This window comes from Charadrius vociferus, unplaced genomic scaffold (genome assembly GCF_000708025.1).
Source record: "Charadrius vociferus isolate BGI_N301 unplaced genomic scaffold, ASM70802v2 scaffold185, whole genome shotgun sequence".
In the NCBI taxonomy this organism is placed as follows: Eukaryota; Metazoa; Chordata; class Aves; order Charadriiformes; family Charadriidae; genus Charadrius; species Charadrius vociferus.
In genome coordinates, this window is record NW_009648955.1 from 4,650,495 (window position 1) to 4,667,711 (window position 17,217).

Below are 17,217 nucleotides of genomic sequence, written 5' to 3' on the forward strand. Positions count from 1 at the left end.
CAAAGTGCTGTTCAGGTCTATCAGTCTATATACTATTTGCAAACACACTTTTTTTCATAGACTGTGTGACTCAGAAAAAAGCTTTAGAGGATTCAAATGATCTTGTAACTAAAGATAGTCTTGATTCAAGTGAAGTAGAAGATGGGTAAAATAGAAACTCGACAGGGTTGCATAATACTTTGAAAAAAATCTTTGGGATGATTGTAGAGATTAGGTTTATTTTCTCCTTTTCAGTCTTAAGCACATTTAATAATAAGGGTGACACGGGTAAATGTGAGAGGTTCTTCTGATTTGTTAATCACAAGACTTACTTTCTCTCTGATATTCTTTTAGGTTATCAACAGTGGACAGTAATATATGAAGTTTATTGTTTATATGTTTAAGTCTCAAGCAATGACTTTTGGGGAGTTAGAGAAATGAAATAATTGTGGGATAGCAATTAAAACACAAAGGTCAAAAAGTTGCTCTGGTGAAAACAGAGGAAAGGATTAAATTGTCAATTTTTACCTAGAGATATTTAAGACAGCAGAATTTGTATCTCCTTGAAACTAATAAAAAATGGAAAATAATGATGAAATAACACTAAAACCACTATATTTTCTTATAATTTGTATGCTGCTCACAAGGAATACAGCATTCAGTCCTGTGTATCAGTTCTCAAAGCATATACTAAAAATTATCTGAAGAGGAAGATTGAATCTGGAGAAGTTGGAATTCTTTTCTAAGTATAATTGGAACATAGGACATTAGAGGGGTTTCATATTTATTTTAAATTTATTAAATGGTGTAAAACTTGTAAATCTTCCTGAGACTGTTTTCTTTTTAATGTATCTTCTTATTTTTTTCTCTATTTCTTTGGAAAAAAAGTTGTTATAAGATTCTCTGAATATAACTTTTTGGGAAGACAGAACCAGTATAATACTCTAACTGAAAAGATGCTTTTTATGCCACTTTCTGAAATTTTAATCTTAAAATACAATTTAATTCGCTTTTCTACTTCAGGGCTTTAAATAGCTTGCTTTTTTTTTTTTTTTTGTTCTACTCCACATCAAAACTCTTTTGGTTTACTGGCAATGAATCTTTTAATTTACCCCTTTCTGCATCTAAGCTCAGTGTTGTACTAGGAACATAATGCATGTGTTTCATGATTTTCTGTAATGTAACTATTATGTTTTTTTTCTCCCTTTCCCCATGATCCAGTCAGCATATCCATGAATTACCTCTAGTACTGATTTTTGGAATCGCTACATCTCCAATGATGATCTACAGCTTACTTCCTCACTCTGTTTCCTCTCTGCTGTGCATAGAGCTTTTCCAGTCCCTTTCCTCTAAGGAGCACCTGTCTACTATAATTGACAAGGTAATTGCCTTTCTAAATAGGAGGAGTGTGTGTGTTTTCAAGCACAGTGTACGTGTGTGGCCTTTAAAAGTAGGTTGGTCTGAAGCTTTTGAAATGGATTCTGTTCCTGAAAGCTGTGGATTTGGGATATTTCTACTCATAGCTGCAGAGCAGTTTAATACTGAGAGCTTCCTTTTGACACTGAGACACACTCGCACACCTGCTTTCATCTTTCATTTGCACTGACATCTGTGCATACATACTTGGGCGATCACACTTTGACATTCCCACCTCTTCATTAAAGTAGTGCTTCGATTTGAGTTTTACTTTGTTCCAGAAAAAAGATAGCTTTAAACATAGAAAAACTCAGTTCAGCCTGACTTTTGCTGACTCAAAAATTAGCAGAGTTATCCAAATGGCCAAGCCATATAGATGCTGTGCCTGTGCGATTCTTGGTACGCCACTTTGTGCAGAATTTCCAGAAATGCTGAAAGTAGTGGTATCCCTGCTTGTTACAGCAATCTTTGTTCTGTTGTTTGTAACTGTAAGAATAAATACAAAAATACTGTTAAGCAAAACTAACTTCAAACGTTGCATATTACTGAAAGGTACTTACAAAAATGTGGTGAAATAATAAACTGAAAGTCAATCTTTGCATGGGTATTTTAGTAAAAATATTTTTTTAGAGGTTGGTGGTATATTTAGTGTCTCATTTAGCTGAATGCTAACACATACTGTATCAAATTGTGTCAAATCACATGTATAAATTTTGCTGAGTTGAATTTAGGAAAGAATTTCTGCTATGGCTACTTTTCCTTTTTGTCTCCCTTAGCTGCTTCTGACAGCCCAGTTTCCCTTTAAACTGGGCGAGAAAGTTCTGCAGGTTCTCATCAACATATTCTTGTACCATGATTTTTCTGTCCAGAATTTCATCAAAGGATTTCAGGTAGGAAATGGTAACAAGAACTCAATTTATGGTTGTGAAAACAAAGGGTAATTACTAGGCACTGAAAGTTTTCTTAGGTCCTAATCTTGCTGTCACTGAATTGGATGAAAAAACTACTAAGGTTTTAAGGGAAAACTTGCAGGACAGATGTGAAGAAGCATGTAAAAGCTTACTCTGCCACAAAAAAAAATGTATTTAGAGGTTAAATTTAAAAGGGTAACCTGCCTTAGTGGGTAGAAAGACCTATATTTTGCTACCCATTAACTTGTAGCTTCTAAAACCCTTGGCAGAACTCTCCAGCCCTGATCCTATGTACCAGGTCTTTGTACTCTGGTTTGTCATGGTGTGAGTAGGCTGCAGTGGTGTCTCTTCCCCACTTGAACTCTTCTGGCACAGTTTCTGGATGCACACTTCTTACCTTTTCAGGGAAACAGGAGCTGTAGGGTCACGTACTTTGTACCTCAGCGTAGGTGGTGCTTGTGCTCCAAGCAGCTGTGCAGCAATGCGGGAGTTACATTTACCCTCTCAGGAGACAAAGAGGAAGGCTTAAAGGTTGCCAAAAATAGTCTATACAGAGCATCTTAATTATATTTTTATTGGCTTATATAGATCATGTCTAGGTGTATTTCTGTGTCTGAGTCTCCTTGTAGCTATTGTGGATTGTGGACGAGAGTTCTATGAAGAATTTGCAGTCCCTGTAACCTGTTTTAATGCAGGGTTGTGAAGTTGTTTATTTCTTGCCTGGTTCCGTGAGTGAACCTGTTAGTAAAGCATGCCTTTTTAGTGTCATATACCTTTAGAGTGTCTCAGATTCTTCAAAAGCTACGATTCAATGATTACACGTGGCCAGGAGAAATATCCTGGCTGTAGTACCTCTTCCTGCAGACAGACCCATATGGACTTTCACAGGTTTCAACTCCTTATTGGAACGAGTGACCAGGATTTAATGATTCCCTGTTGCCCTGATACAAAAATACGAGTCCTGGCCCTGACAGAATATTGCTGTATCCTTGTGCGTTAGAAGTATTTGAGGATGAAGCGATTTTGTATCAGATTTCCGAAGTGGTAGATACAAGGGATCACTGTCATCTCATTATGTCGAGGAGGGATGTTAACTTTTGTGACAGGAAGTGTCTTTCCACTGACAGTTTTTGACAGTTTTTTATGTTTTAAAAGTTTTTAGTGAAGTAGTCTGTTTGGGTTTTTGTTTTAAGAATAGATGTGATGAGTATATGCTACTATTCTGCAAGGCCCTAATGCTACAAAAATTTAGGGCAGCCAAAATCAGCAATAAAGCACATTTTTACATATGCATAGTAAGAGCTTAGCGGTGTATTTTTGTGTAGATGAAGCAGAAATTGAAATTAGGACATGTGATAAGTTTGCCTTCTGTACTGTAGTTGCTTTTCATATCTTCAAATATACTCTTTGTTATTTGTGAGCATTGGAGCTGAATATGTAACCTAAAGAATGCAGTAATTCACGTAAGTGAATAGAAAATATTTGACAAGCTGTAGTTATCATTATATAAGAGGGGGGAAGGATGAGGTACTGAATATAAATAGCGCATACAGAAAAAAAGATAATTATGTGACTGTATTTAAAACTGAATAATCAGTGCCCTGTAGTGACTTATGGAATATTTATGAACTGTAATGAACTTTTTTTTTTTTAAAGGAATACCATTACTACCATTGTAGTGTATGCACTGTAGTAGTAACAAAGCATTAAAAGGTAGATACAGCAGGGAGAATGAATGCTGTTAACATCACTGGTTCTTGCTTTGTTTTTCAGCTCTGCATTGTGGAGCACTTCTATTCCCAGCCTCTTAGTGTACTGTGTTGCCAACTGGTAGATGCTAAGAAGAGAGTAAATTCTTTGTCACACAATCAGTGTGAAAACATTCGAAGACTGCCCTCTTTTAGAAGGTAAAAGGGGAAATAAATTTTTGGACAATCTTGTATTTAGTCAGCTTTAAAATATAAAAGGAATCTGTAAATGTAGCTCTGTGAAAACTGTTTCTATAGCAAAGGTAAAGCAATCAAAAGGAGAGGACAGTTCTAAATAGTTTCAGGAATCCTTAATCTTCTGGTCTAGAGAATACAGCTCTGTGATGCGTAATCACTTGAACTTCTTTTTTCTTTTGTTCTTAATACAGAAACAAGCTATTATGATAAATAACCATAAATCATTTTTGAATTTGTTAAGCTTGCTTGGAGCATAATCTCTAGGGTTTTGGAGTGGCCTTTCAATTTGCTGGATTTGACTGTCCCTTTTTGAATTTTTTAAGCCTATAATCTTCAATCATACTTTACATTACAATTTTTAGGTTCTTGTGTTTTCTTGCTATCAGGTATGTGGAAAGTCAAGAATCGGAAAAACAGATTGCACTGCTGACAACAGACAGCTATTTAAAGGTAAAAATTTAAGAATGTCTTTGGAGAGCAAATATAACTTTACCAATATATTAGTTTGTGGAGCATAATAAAATACCAGACTAAGATGTATAGTTCTATATAACATTTTTCATACAGTATGTACTGGGCTTCATGTCCAGTAATGGACAATTAGGATCGACAGGTCAAAATTCCAAATCTCTAGGGTTCCCAGGTATACCTGTATATAAAGCTGCACAACTTTTCTTCCATCAATTTTTAGGTATGTCTAGAAATATAACTGCTTAAATAGAAGGTTACAAGGTTTGTTTATGGCCTGGTTTTTTTATGCTTACTGAGACTGACTTTCTTGGAAAGTCAGTGAAGTGTTTGAGTAATGAGTAAGTAATCTTGGAGGTTGTTTCATAAGCTCTTAGTCTTCCATACCCTCTGTGTAGTTTCTGATCGAACTCAGTAGGACAGTCTGGGTCCCTAGGCACACATTCACACTAGATGTCATACAGGATTAAAACTTCAATTTATGTTACATGTTTACCTGAAGGTTCGTCAAGTGATTATAGTCAGGCCATTATTATTGTGAGCCCTTTAGGAATTCACCAACAAAGATCTGTTAGTGATTTTCACCGGTTGAACCACTCCCAGTAGAAGCATTGCTCAGGGTAAAGGGTTCATCCTAACTCTTCATCTCAAGTGTAGCTAACCTGTCAGGCAAACGGTACTGCTAGAGGTAAAGCAATTAATTTGTCCTAGCAGAGCTTCCTGGTCTGTAAGGACTTCCCAAGTGTGAAGAACAATGGTAATGGCTGGAAGAGAAGCTAGTAGCAGGCAAGTGCAGTGCAATTATGCTAGTCAAGGCAAGACTTGATTTATACATGATTTTATGGTCCATAGTCTTTAGTGGCAAAAATAGCTTAAGCTACTGCTGTTCTCTTGGTGTTTATTCACGCCTCAGCAGATGTGCCAGCACAACTGCTTCTGTGGCTGTGCAATGAATGTAATCAGAGAAACAATCCAATTAAGGTAACCGGACCAAAAAAAAAAAAAGACACGACATGGGAATTGTTGTGCTGGGTTTTTTCTGCAGAATGATTTCCCCAATGCAGTTCACTCTGCAGGTGCATAAATGCTTCAGCTAAAGGAGGAGGAAAAGAGTGGGAATGAGCAGCTGAGACTCTCTTTCTTTTTTAAAGGTTAAAGACCATGTAATGGGCTGCTACTTTGAAAGCTAAATACTTATCAGCTTGAACATTATGTTTTAAACTTTATATGTTTAATAATATACCCCTTATTTCACAAGCCTCGCCCTGCAAGTTTGGGAAAGAGGCTGGAATTTTTTGTGCTTATGTCCATATGATGCTTCTGATAAATTTTAATTGAAGACACTTGTTCTAATATCTACAGTAGGCATCGGACTATTACTGCATTGCCAAGCTGGCAGTGGAGTCTGCTTGAGGAGAAAAGGCCCTACTGCTGTTTATTCTGTATGTTGTACTAATCTACAATATCATTCCGAACTTTGAAAACTCTTTCAGAGTCACTATGGTACTACTTCATATAAGTTTACTGTTCGTGTTCAGGACCAGGTAAACTTGCTGTTAAAGTTTAACACCTAAACCTGCAATACCCTTTGTCAGCTGCAATTTATATTCCATGTTGTTACCACTTTTTTAAATAACTATGGGAAGAGTTCCACCTATTTAGAATAATCGGTTTTAAAAGCAATGTTACATCCTAATTACAACTCTGAAAATTTTCATGGCAAACTTCATTTGAAATTATGTGAATGTGACTATCTCTATTTATGGAAATAACACTGCATAGTCTTCTAATGATGTTTTCAAACTCTTCTAAAACAGAATATGCCTTTTCACTCCGTTATTTGGCAAAATATATAGTCCTACTGCATTGCTATTTATGTATATTAACTACATCAGTCTTGAGCTGGGAAACAAGATGAGGGAAATATAGATGCTATAATGCTCTGGGTTTGGGGAATAAGATTAATGTAGCAGCATTAGAGAGAACTTGTTTTCTTCTCAGCTTTTTTTGTGGTGGGGATAATTATTTTTTTTTTTATGATCCTGTTTCAAATTAAAATACAAACTCATGTAAAATTTTAAAATACAGATTCCAAACCTTAGTGTCTACCCTAAGGTCTTGGAAGTCATTTAAACAATTGTTGTATCAGTGACGCTTAAATTTTAATAGGTAAAAAGTCTACGGGGAGAAATGTCTTTAGTGTTTTTAATCATCTCTAACTTTTTTAACATCAGAAAGCTCTCTGCAACAATAAGTGTCTTTCTTATTTTCCATCTTTGCAGTATGATACTTAATTTTTACATGTGTCATACTTCCTTTTATTGCCTGCAGAAAAGGTTTTGCCCCCCCTTTTTTTTTTTTTTTTAATCTTTGATACCCTTTGTTTCAGTTTAACTTTAGAGAACTTCAGTAGCTTCTTTTATTTTTCTGTTTCTGTTTGGAATAGTTTGCTCAGAGTTCAGCAAAATGGCAATAAAATATGTAGAGAATCCTGTGGGGTTTTCCTCTTTATCTTTGAAGACAGGTGAGAGAGGATCTTCCGGTTCACAACTTAAATGTAATGAGTCCAACATACTTTAATACTGCTACCAGAAATTTTGAGTGTAGTTTTCCAGAAGTGTTACATATGCTTCCATGGAAGGCCAGTGATAATGAGATGCCGTCCAGTAAATTCAGTAGCAGCAGTTAACAATTTATTTTTCCTAATACAAGATTATTTTTTTTCTGCAGTTCTCAATCTATGGATAAATGGAAGTCAAATTAAGAGCACATAGGAGCAGCAACTGCATATTTCTTTATTTTTCTGTGAACTGGTCTTTTTGCATATACCTAACTAATAAAAACAGCAGCCACCCACAATATAAGAAATACATTTTTAAAATCAAGTGTAATACAAAAATGCAAATAATAAGGATTTGAGTAAAAGAAGCTATATAATTTCTCTTTGCCTATTAAAGGTATAGTGCATAGACTCATTTTTGCAAGATGACATACCAAGTCTAAAGGCTAAATATAGTTGAAAATGCTAAAATAATAATGCTAATCAATAATAATTCCCCAGTGAGATGGAGGGAGAAATTAAAGTTAACAATAGGCAACGTGATTCTAGTGAACTGTTGAAATACAGCTTTCTTGCTTAGTGGTCTTAATTTAACACTGGTGATTTAAATCATAGCACACCACAATGTCAAAACTTCAGAGTCAATTTAAGTACCTTATGGGAGTTTTAAATAAATGGATGTCAGAATGACTTATAAAACAATTATTCTGTCACTGTAGGAAACAATACAGAAGTTGCTGGAGGACTTGCATGTTTACCATGAAAATTATGTTTCAGTTCTGAGATGTCTTCATGTTTTCACATCTTCTCTTCCAAAGTATCCTCTGGGCAAGCAGGTGATGTACTGTTATTCCATTTTAGTGAAACATGGGCTTTTTTGTTTCAAAGTATGACATCTGAATAAGTATTTATTCTTTCTCTTTGTTTACTATTCTACTGCTTTGCCCCCTACTTCTTAAAATGGAGACAGAAGGGTTTTTTTGCTATAGGCAGAGGGCAAAAGCATGTGGTTTCTTTAGTGGTGTGGATGATACCTCATCAGTCAACAGGAAGGAGTTTCCAGGAGAAGGCAGATGCACAAATCAGCAAAAGAATACACACATTGATGAAATCCCGCATCTGGGATTATTTGTATTCATTGCAAACAATGTATACTCTTCTACCACCTATTAGCTTGCTAGTCAAATTCAAATGAAGAGATTGAGGTTTAGCAACCTTCAGTACAGAATAAAATGATAGTAAGGGAACAGTGATAATTGCTCTTAATAGTTATATTGCTCTAATGTCATAAATCCACCTCATGCTAAGCAGTTTCTTTTTCCACTAGAAGAGCAATATATTCTGTGCACGTGCACTTGTCTGTCAGTTCTCAATGTATTCCACACTGTCATTAGAATCTGTCCCTAACTACAAAATCAGCATGAACCGTCCCAGTATTAGCGAATAAACAGATGTTTTAGCTTGGACTTTTGATCAGAGTTCCTCTCTATTCTCTGCAGTTATCTTCATCTGCATGTTAGTTCTTTGAAACCTGGTGCAGAGCAACACATAGACTCCAGCAACACGATGAGCTTAGTTCTGTAACGTACTAAATGTTCTCATTTCTTTTGCAATCATTCTGCATCTCTGAAAAACAAGCTCCAAAGGAATTACATATTACTTTGAAAAGCTTGTTGTAAGAGTTCGGCATTACTTTGTTTGTAAAACACTTCATCCTTTCTTCACCTTCTGCATAACAGATCAGGGAGCTGCACTGTGCATGTTTGGAAAACCAGGTGTGGGAGACAGAGGAGTATGAGTCATCTCTTCAGCTAGCAAGGTGATTATTTTTTTTTTTCCCCCCATTTTGTTTTAATACCATTGTACACGTGGAGAGTATCAGTCATCAGTTATTCTGGAACTTAAAGCTGAAGATGTTACCTATTTGCAGCATGTTGTAGGATTGTTTGCAAGTATAATTGCAAGTATAAACTGCTGTTTTAGTTTTGCCTTTCTACCGTTTTCCATGAAACTCTACCAGGTTCTAATATCTCTTATGCCCTGAGTAATTACGCTGAAACCACTGAGATTACTGTGTGTGAATGAGAACATCAGTTGGGTTTTGTCTTTTAAAGTATGATTGTGTTAGATACTATCAACCAAATTATTCATTTTAGTTGGCCTAAATTTTAATCTGTTGTGAGAATTAGAATCTGTTCCAAATAAGTAGTCTTTCTTTTTTTTGTTGTTTTACTGCTTTCCCCCTGCCTCCTTTATCTAACAGTTTGTACAGGGACTGAGGTAATTTTTTGTGTTATTGTGAGCTTAGGACTTTAGGAGAGCCTACACTTGTGTGTCTGTCAGTGTTTAAAATGGAAAAGTCATCTAAGCCAATTTTCTTAATGGAAAACCCTTCAATTGCAATGTTGCAGCTACAGACTTTTAAATGTGCTTTATCCTGGCAAGTGGCTGTTTCCTGATAGCTGCATTCATTCAAATAATACATCAGTTCTGTCGCACAAAGAACTGATGCAACACCATTACCATAACTGCCTCTTCAAGAGCCTCTGAGCTTGTGAGGTTTGATGTGTCTGACAGTAAAATTGCATAGAAAAACTGTGTCAGTGGTGGGTGGAGGATAACTTTCTGGGCTCATGTACACAAGGAAACATACTCTTCAAACTGTACCTTTGCTATACTGAGTGGTTCTTACGCATCGCCACTGCACTATATTCTTTACCTTCATCCCTTTGAAAGGGTTACATGCTTGATTTGTCATTCTGCAGTCTTTCCTTCTTAATCCTTCTCTGGCTCTCCTGAATCTTGACAGCGCTCAATCACCTATCAACCCTTGCCCACAAATGTGTCATTCTGCTTTCCTGTACTGTCTGTTCTGTAATCTCAAATAACTCTTGGCCAATTTTTTCTCTCCTTTTTCACCTTCTGTGTTTAATTTGCTTTCTTCCACTCTGAATTCATCTGCCTCTTCTCCTATCTCAGAGTTGATGCTGCCATTACATTCTGGTTTGCTCCCCCTTTATTCTTCTCTGTTCATCTCCCTCCTGGTTTTTCTCTGGTCCTGGCTCCCACTGTGGGAGCTTCTGATAGAAATACAGTGATCGCGGTCATTCCTTTCATAGATAATTCTTTCATCCGGGAATTCTGTCATTTTTCTAACAAAACTCCTTCATCACCGTTCCTTCAATCCTTGGGATTCTAGCTGTGATGATTTATTTTTTCAGCTTTTAAGTTTTTCTTTAACTCTCTTTTCCATTTTACACATACTTCCTCTTGTGCCTGCTTTTTCTGCATAGAGTCTTGCTGCTGTCTTTTAGAAGGAAACGGTAAAATGGGATCTTTCTCCTTCTGCTCACAATCTTCTTTTCCCCTTTGCTCAGGTATAGAAGTTATTCACTGTTCCTTAACATCTCTGTCTTCCCAGGGGCCACATCACCTGTTGATATCCTTATGTTCACGCTTTCCCATCCTTTACTCTTCTTTTCAGTGTTTTCCTCGAGTCTATCTTTTTTCTTGTATTTAGGAAGTAAAAAATGGAGAAGCTTTTGATCAGCTGATTTCTCGATTTGCAACAAAGCCTCTCTTTTGACCTTCATCAGTTATGTCTGAATGTGGGGGTTTCAGTTGTTGCACTGAGTTTCTTTTGTGGTTGGTTGGTTGGTTCTCTACTTCAGTCTTTCCTTGTCCTGGCTTTTATCCCCTCTGCTGAAAGTGCTCTCTCCCAAAGGATGGTGTTTCAGGTGATATAACTTAGCAATATAGACAATAGATGTTCTACTTTAATACAGTTGTCTAGAGTCTAAAAAATATCATGGGGAGACAGGGAGAGTGTGTGAGCTTTAGTTCACATCGGATTAATCCAGTCAGAAGAAACATAAGATTAAGAGATGTTGGAAACATAAGATTAAGAGATGTTGGAGAATGTCTCACTAGATTGGTTATGGGGAGCTAACTGGCTGGGACATCTCGTCAAACTTTGAGGACTGTCTGACCTATTGTCTTCTGTCTAGATACTGTACTCTGTTTTTGTCTGCTAATCATTGATGCCATTTGTCACATACTGCTTATGACAGTCCTGCCCTTCTGTGACTGTTGTCATTTTGTTGTTGACCAGTCTCTGTCATCACTTCTTCAGATGATTCCCCACTTCAGCATTCGGAAGGAGTTTTTACAGACTTCATCCTAGCTTCCTTTCTTCTCATTCATAACTTGTCTCTGAATAATTAGAGACAGATTTATGAACTGTCTTTGGATGATCTGAGATCTTTAAGATCTCTGCTTTAAGCCTGTCTCCTAACAATTAAAAATTTAACCCTACTCTCTGATACCTGGCATATCTTGCAGTGATCTCAAGCCCAAAATGTTGAAAAGGATCCTTTACTTTTTCCTGATATGTGATAACCATACTCTTGCCTGTTCTTTGAGCCTTGTAATCCCATTGTTGTTGTAAATGTGCTTTTCTAGAACTTGCAGCTTCTTTTTGAGTAATATTACTGACATAAATTTGTTCTTTCCTATTCACAGATCTCCACATCTGGTTGTCCTCACTCCATCTTAGGATTTTAATTATTGTGGTGTTTTGTCTGGCCTGGAAGAAGGCTATCTTGTTTACCCATTATGTTCTATAAGGCTGTTTGAAAATGTTTTCTAGCCTTTTGTGTGGTCAAGGTCACCCTTTCTGTTGCTAACTCCTGGTGCTTTTCTGTACAAAACAAGCGTATCTGAAGGCAACATCTGACTTGCAAAAATCCATAACCCTGAGTTGTATAAGCTGAAGTTTCAAATTCTAGGCTTTACAAGCATTTAAAATGAACTGCCAGTTAGACACTAGAGCTCAAATTGCAGTTCTCCCTCCAGACATCCATAAAGCTTCCCCAGCCTCTTCTAAATTCTTCCTTAAATCTCTTTTACTCATTGTTTAGGTAGCTGATATGGACAACCACTGCCTTGACACGCTGATCACCATTGTTTCATTCTTTTGTCATGCTCCCTTTTTTGTGTAGCTGTGTTTTTGTGTCTTCTAAAATCCTTAAAATATTAACACCTTTGTTTTGTATTTTTATATTAGCAGCTTGGTTTGGGGGTTTTGTATTAGCATCTTGGTTTTGTATAAGACAAAGCAAAACCACAAGAACAGGTTGGGAAGGGCTCCTAGTGGGTATTACACATGTGTGATTGTTCAGAACCAGAGTGTTTAGCAATGGGAACCTCTCGCACTGGAGAAAAGAAGTTACGTGCATGTGTAGCGGTACTGGCTCGATTCAATTACTGTAATTGTGGATTTCATTTATGGATATTTGCTAGGATTTGCTTTGATATCTTTTAAATTAAGATTCTGAGACTGAGCAGTACTTGGTGACATTTATAAAATACCTTAATACATAATTAAAAGTAAATGCAAAGCCAGAGGTTTGACTGGATGATCTCAAGAGGTCCCTTCCAACCTAAACGATTGTGGGATTCCAGCGGTGGTTAGGTTTATAGCAATTAAATACAGAAAACAGCAATTCCAATTTTATTTGAGAAACCTTCTGAACCACAGACAGTAATGGATTTTGTGGATGTGTGAATACATACTAATGTGATTTTTTTTTTTTTTTTCACCATTTCATTTACAATTCGTGGGAATGAGTTATGAACCCTACTATACTTGCTTTTTCTTAATCTGACTCACAGATGATCAGAAAAGCTTTCATTGTCAGTTCTGCAAGAAAATGTTAAGGACATCTATTCAAGTTGATTTGTTTCTGTTAATGACAGCAAGGAAAAAAGTGGCTGCACTGCTGCAAGACTGAATGCTTGAAATCTTGGAGGTTTTTTCTTTTAAAAGAAAGTTTTTAAAATTATTTTTTATCTTTTTTTTAACCAAGAACATTGAAAGCTGTTTCATCATTCTGCGTTTCAACTTCAGCCAACAATTGTGTCTTTTAGGATGTTGAATAAGTCTGATTTGGTAACCATGCTTCAACAATGTGTGGAAATTTTTGTGTCATCTTCTGGAAAGGAGTTTGATAAGACAGTAGAGAAGTTGAAGGAGTTCTTGACCCAGTTTCAGAAACTAGAAGGTGGGTGTGTACCATCATACATTCCCTTGCAGATTATATTAGAGCTGTTTTATAATCTGACCAATTGGTATAATTTTCCCTGGTCGTTCCTGTCATTGTATCAAACCATCAGATTTTTCAGGATTGTTTTTTTAAATACATACACAAAATTTGGAAATACTTATATTCTTTATTGGTATGTGGTTCATGCTTTTTATAATAGAAGAGTGATGTAAGATAAAAAATTGGACAGATCAGCAAACATTACTCACTAAATCTGTCATGTGTTTATTTTGAGCGTTTTACTGGATGTTGCAATCGTTTAAAAACATTTAACAAATGAAAACAGATACTGAAAGATAAATAGGAGCAGACTTCCTTATGATGTGGTGTTTAATCCAAATATATATAAAGTTCTTTAACCTGCTTTTTCAGTTCAATTCATATAAGGGCTTTGGTTACTTAATTGCTGTTGGTTAAGCTGCACTGCAGACTCCTTTTTTAAGAGTCTTTTACAAGCTGCAAGACTCAAAAGCTGCCTGTGTTTGGGTCTATGTGAGCAAGTAACTGAACACATCAGATTGCTTGGGTTAGGGGGTTTATATAGGTAGTCAGGAAAAGTTTACCCTGCATATTAAACGTTAGTTTTGTTCTAGTAGCAGAAGCTTTCCAAGAACAAGATGTGTCCGTATCGTCACAAAGGGAGCTCCAGAAGAAGACAGACCTTTATCATCTTCAGAAGGTTAGGCTGGCATAGGCTTTACTGACTAGTTCCTTAACTGAATGTTTTAAGATGTGACTGTGCACGGTTAGTTTTTCCCAGCTTGCATAAAGGTTGTGTTTAAGTAACTCTTCTTAAAAATTAATGAATAAGTATCAACTATGAATGTCTGGCCCATCTGACGCATAGAAAATTATAGAAAATATCTGTCATAAACTAGGATTTTAAAATGCAAATTAGGGGCTTTCTTCTTATTTAACTTGTAAATTACATATTCTGCCTAACACATATTTCTTTGAATTTCCCAAACTCCTACCAGTTTGAGAACTGAATACACTGGCCTAAATATAAATAACTGCATGATCACACTTTCAAACATTATCACTGAAGACATGCCAGTAAAAATTAATTATACATGTTAAACATATAGATTGTGTTCTCCAGAGAACCTCCCATGTAGTTTTATGCACCACTTTTTTTTTTTTTTTTGAAAGACCTTGTTGGAGTTGAAGGAATCAAGGCGGTCTAAAAAACTGACAAAATTTGAAATACTTCGTTTTGAAGTTGTTGACTATATAGACAGTCTTGTAAGGTGAGCTTTCCCGTTTTATATTCCTGCATTAGTTTGCACCATAAATTGCAATGGAAATTTTGCTAACATGTTAATCTTATCAAAATTGTGTCTTGGTCCCTACAGTATGAAGCACACTTTTTTTCCCCCCTTCCTACTCTTTCTTTGATGAGGGCTCTAAAAACAATAATCCATGGAAAAGAGATTAAGAGATATTTTTTTTTGTTTTTAGATTAGTATAAGTAATTGGCACATGAATTGACCAACTTATCTTAGCTAGTTTTTACCCTGATCTTTGCTGATCTGTTCTAGTTATGAAACTGTATAGATGTCAAGTGTGATTATCCTGTCCATTTTGGGAACTGTTTTGGTGAGCAAGGCATAGCAGATAAGGTTTTGGAGGCAGCTCTCTAGCAGAAAATGTGAAAGGCTTGGGGTGGGGAAGAGATGAAGACACTTGTTAATTATAGAGCCTTAGGGGGCGGGGGAGGCAGAGAAGCTAACAGAAGTATGACTGCCAAGAAAAAAAGCTTCAAATATGAAGACAAAGATGAGCAGAGACTCATCAGGAGGCCTCAAGATGGATAAGCAAGATCTGTGGAGTAGAGTACATGACTGGCGTTAGCATTTCGGCTGCTGCCCTTATTTTTGGTCAGTGGCCCAGCTAGAGTTCTACACTATATCCATTAGATGTAGAGCTGATAATAACTTACTTCCCTGCTTAAAACTTGATTTCAATGCTGTTCATCTGGGTTTTTTTGAGATTTGTCAGTACTGGTTGGGAAACATACATTCTTGTAGTCTCTGACTGCAGTAGACTTCTGTTGTTTCCCTTAAGGTAAAGCTTGTATCTCCCCTCCCTCCCCCATACCTCATGTGGCTTTTTCAGAAATTACCTTGTTCCTGCAGACCACAAGACTCTGCACGAGATAGTGTATTTCAACACAGCCAGTGTTCTCCGTGAGCACTTAAATGCTGCCCCGAGGATTGCACTTCATACAGCTTTAAATAACCCATACTGGTACCTGAAGGTAAGAAACAAGTGAGTTGTTTGTGGTGCTGCCGTAGTTTCTGAAGGCTACACATAAGGATGATGTGTAAGGCTTAGTTTTGCTGTTTCATGAAGCTTGGCACACATTCAGCTGTTTTGCAGAGAACCAGCAAGTTAGTGAGTTAGTGTTGATAAGCAACTGGGGACTTTGCAAAGAGCTAGGGAATCTGGCTGGCTGAAATAAAGCAGCTAATTATGGAAAGAGTTCTATATTGAGAATCCATTTTCCAGAGCCTGTTCTAGTCATGATCTTTTCTTTCTCCTGTAGATGTAGCAGAAATGTCATTTTGTCCTCCATTACAAATGGGATCACTATCCATGGGGGAAAAAATGCTGTGTCTGTGGCTCTTTCCAGAGACTTTTTTTACAGGGTTGGTGCTTAGTCCTCACCATGTAGACTTGCTGTAAGGTGAAGGCTCTGTTCATGTGGAATAATGACATTAACAATAGCTTGAACACAGCATATTTAAGGAAGTCCTTCGTTTTTCTTTTTACATTTATTTTAATATCTATTGTGTATTGAAATCATATCTTTTCCAAGTCCAAGAAAAGGACTGTCATTGATTCTATTAGTTAACCCATAACTTTTCTTGAGGAAAAAAAGCAGCCCTTTTTCCACTTCTTTCATAAATCAAATTCACAAGAAAGAAATAGAGCAGGATTTGGAAAAGGAGTGAACGTACCTTTCTTTGTTTTGTCCTTGATTATAGATGCTACTTGGAGTGATCCTCATGCCCTAACATTTCTCTTAAAAATGTGATTACAGTTCTGAAAACATTGGTTGTAGCTGTATCTGAGTGATTATATGTTACTTGAGTCAAAGCCAACACTTATCAGGAATCATACTTGATAAAGATCAGTCTTTGAAATCTACAACCCCATTTGTATTGGGTTTGGTGGCCTTGTGTCTCTATTTGAACAAGGGTTATCAGTTTTGCTGTGTGCAGAAGTTATTTCTAAAACCACTTAAAGAGCTTATTTGTGAAAACTTCCAAGTGGTTGAGGAGCCAACGAGGAAAGGAGCTATTCTGGACCTTGTCCTTACCAACAAGGAGGGACTGATAGACAGTGTCAAACTCAAGGGCAGCCTGGGCTGTAGTGACCATGAAATGGTCGAGTTTGAGATCCTCAAGGCAGCGAGAAAAGTTCGTAGCAGGCTGACCACCCTGGACTTTGGGAGAGCTGACTTTGGCCTCTTGAAGAATCTGCTTGGTATGGTGCCATGGGATGAAGCGCTGGAGGGAAGAGGGGCCCAAGAAAGTTGATTAATATTCAAAGATCACCTCCTCCAAGCTCAGGAGCGATGCATCCCTACAAACAGAACGGCAGGCAGAAAAGCCAGGAGGCCTGCATGGATGAACAAGGAGCTCCTGGACATGACCAAAAGGAAAAAGGAGGCCTATAGGGACTGGAAACGGGCAGGTAGCCTGGGAGGAATACAGAGGAATCGTTGAGCGGCCAGGGATCAGGTTAGACAAGCTAAAGCCCACAGAGAACTAAATCTGGCCAGGGACATTAAGACAAACAAAAAATCCTTCTTTAAGTATGTCAGC

The 17,217-nt window shown here is 37.0% G+C and overlaps 1 protein-coding gene across 1 annotated transcript in view; it reads left to right on the plus strand.

Moving 5' to 3' along the window:
- The window catches only part of ORC3 (origin recognition complex, subunit 3), a 35,802-nt gene that overhangs the window by 11,369 nt on the left and 7,216 nt on the right, over window positions 1–17,217 (plus strand). The window contains exons 7-16 of the mRNA XM_009887493.1: window positions 1,201–1,360; window positions 2,172–2,285; window positions 4,080–4,213; window positions 4,639–4,702; window positions 8,000–8,116; window positions 9,020–9,099; window positions 13,209–13,342; window positions 13,978–14,063; window positions 14,537–14,634; window positions 15,503–15,644. Of these exons, the coding sequence (XP_009885795.1) occupies window positions 1,201–1,360; window positions 2,172–2,285; window positions 4,080–4,213; window positions 4,639–4,702; window positions 8,000–8,116; window positions 9,020–9,099; window positions 13,209–13,342; window positions 13,978–14,063; window positions 14,537–14,634; window positions 15,503–15,644 (1,129 nt within the window). The remainder of the gene's footprint in view (window positions 1–1,200; window positions 1,361–2,171; window positions 2,286–4,079; window positions 4,214–4,638; window positions 4,703–7,999; window positions 8,117–9,019; window positions 9,100–13,208; window positions 13,343–13,977; window positions 14,064–14,536; window positions 14,635–15,502; window positions 15,645–17,217) is intronic.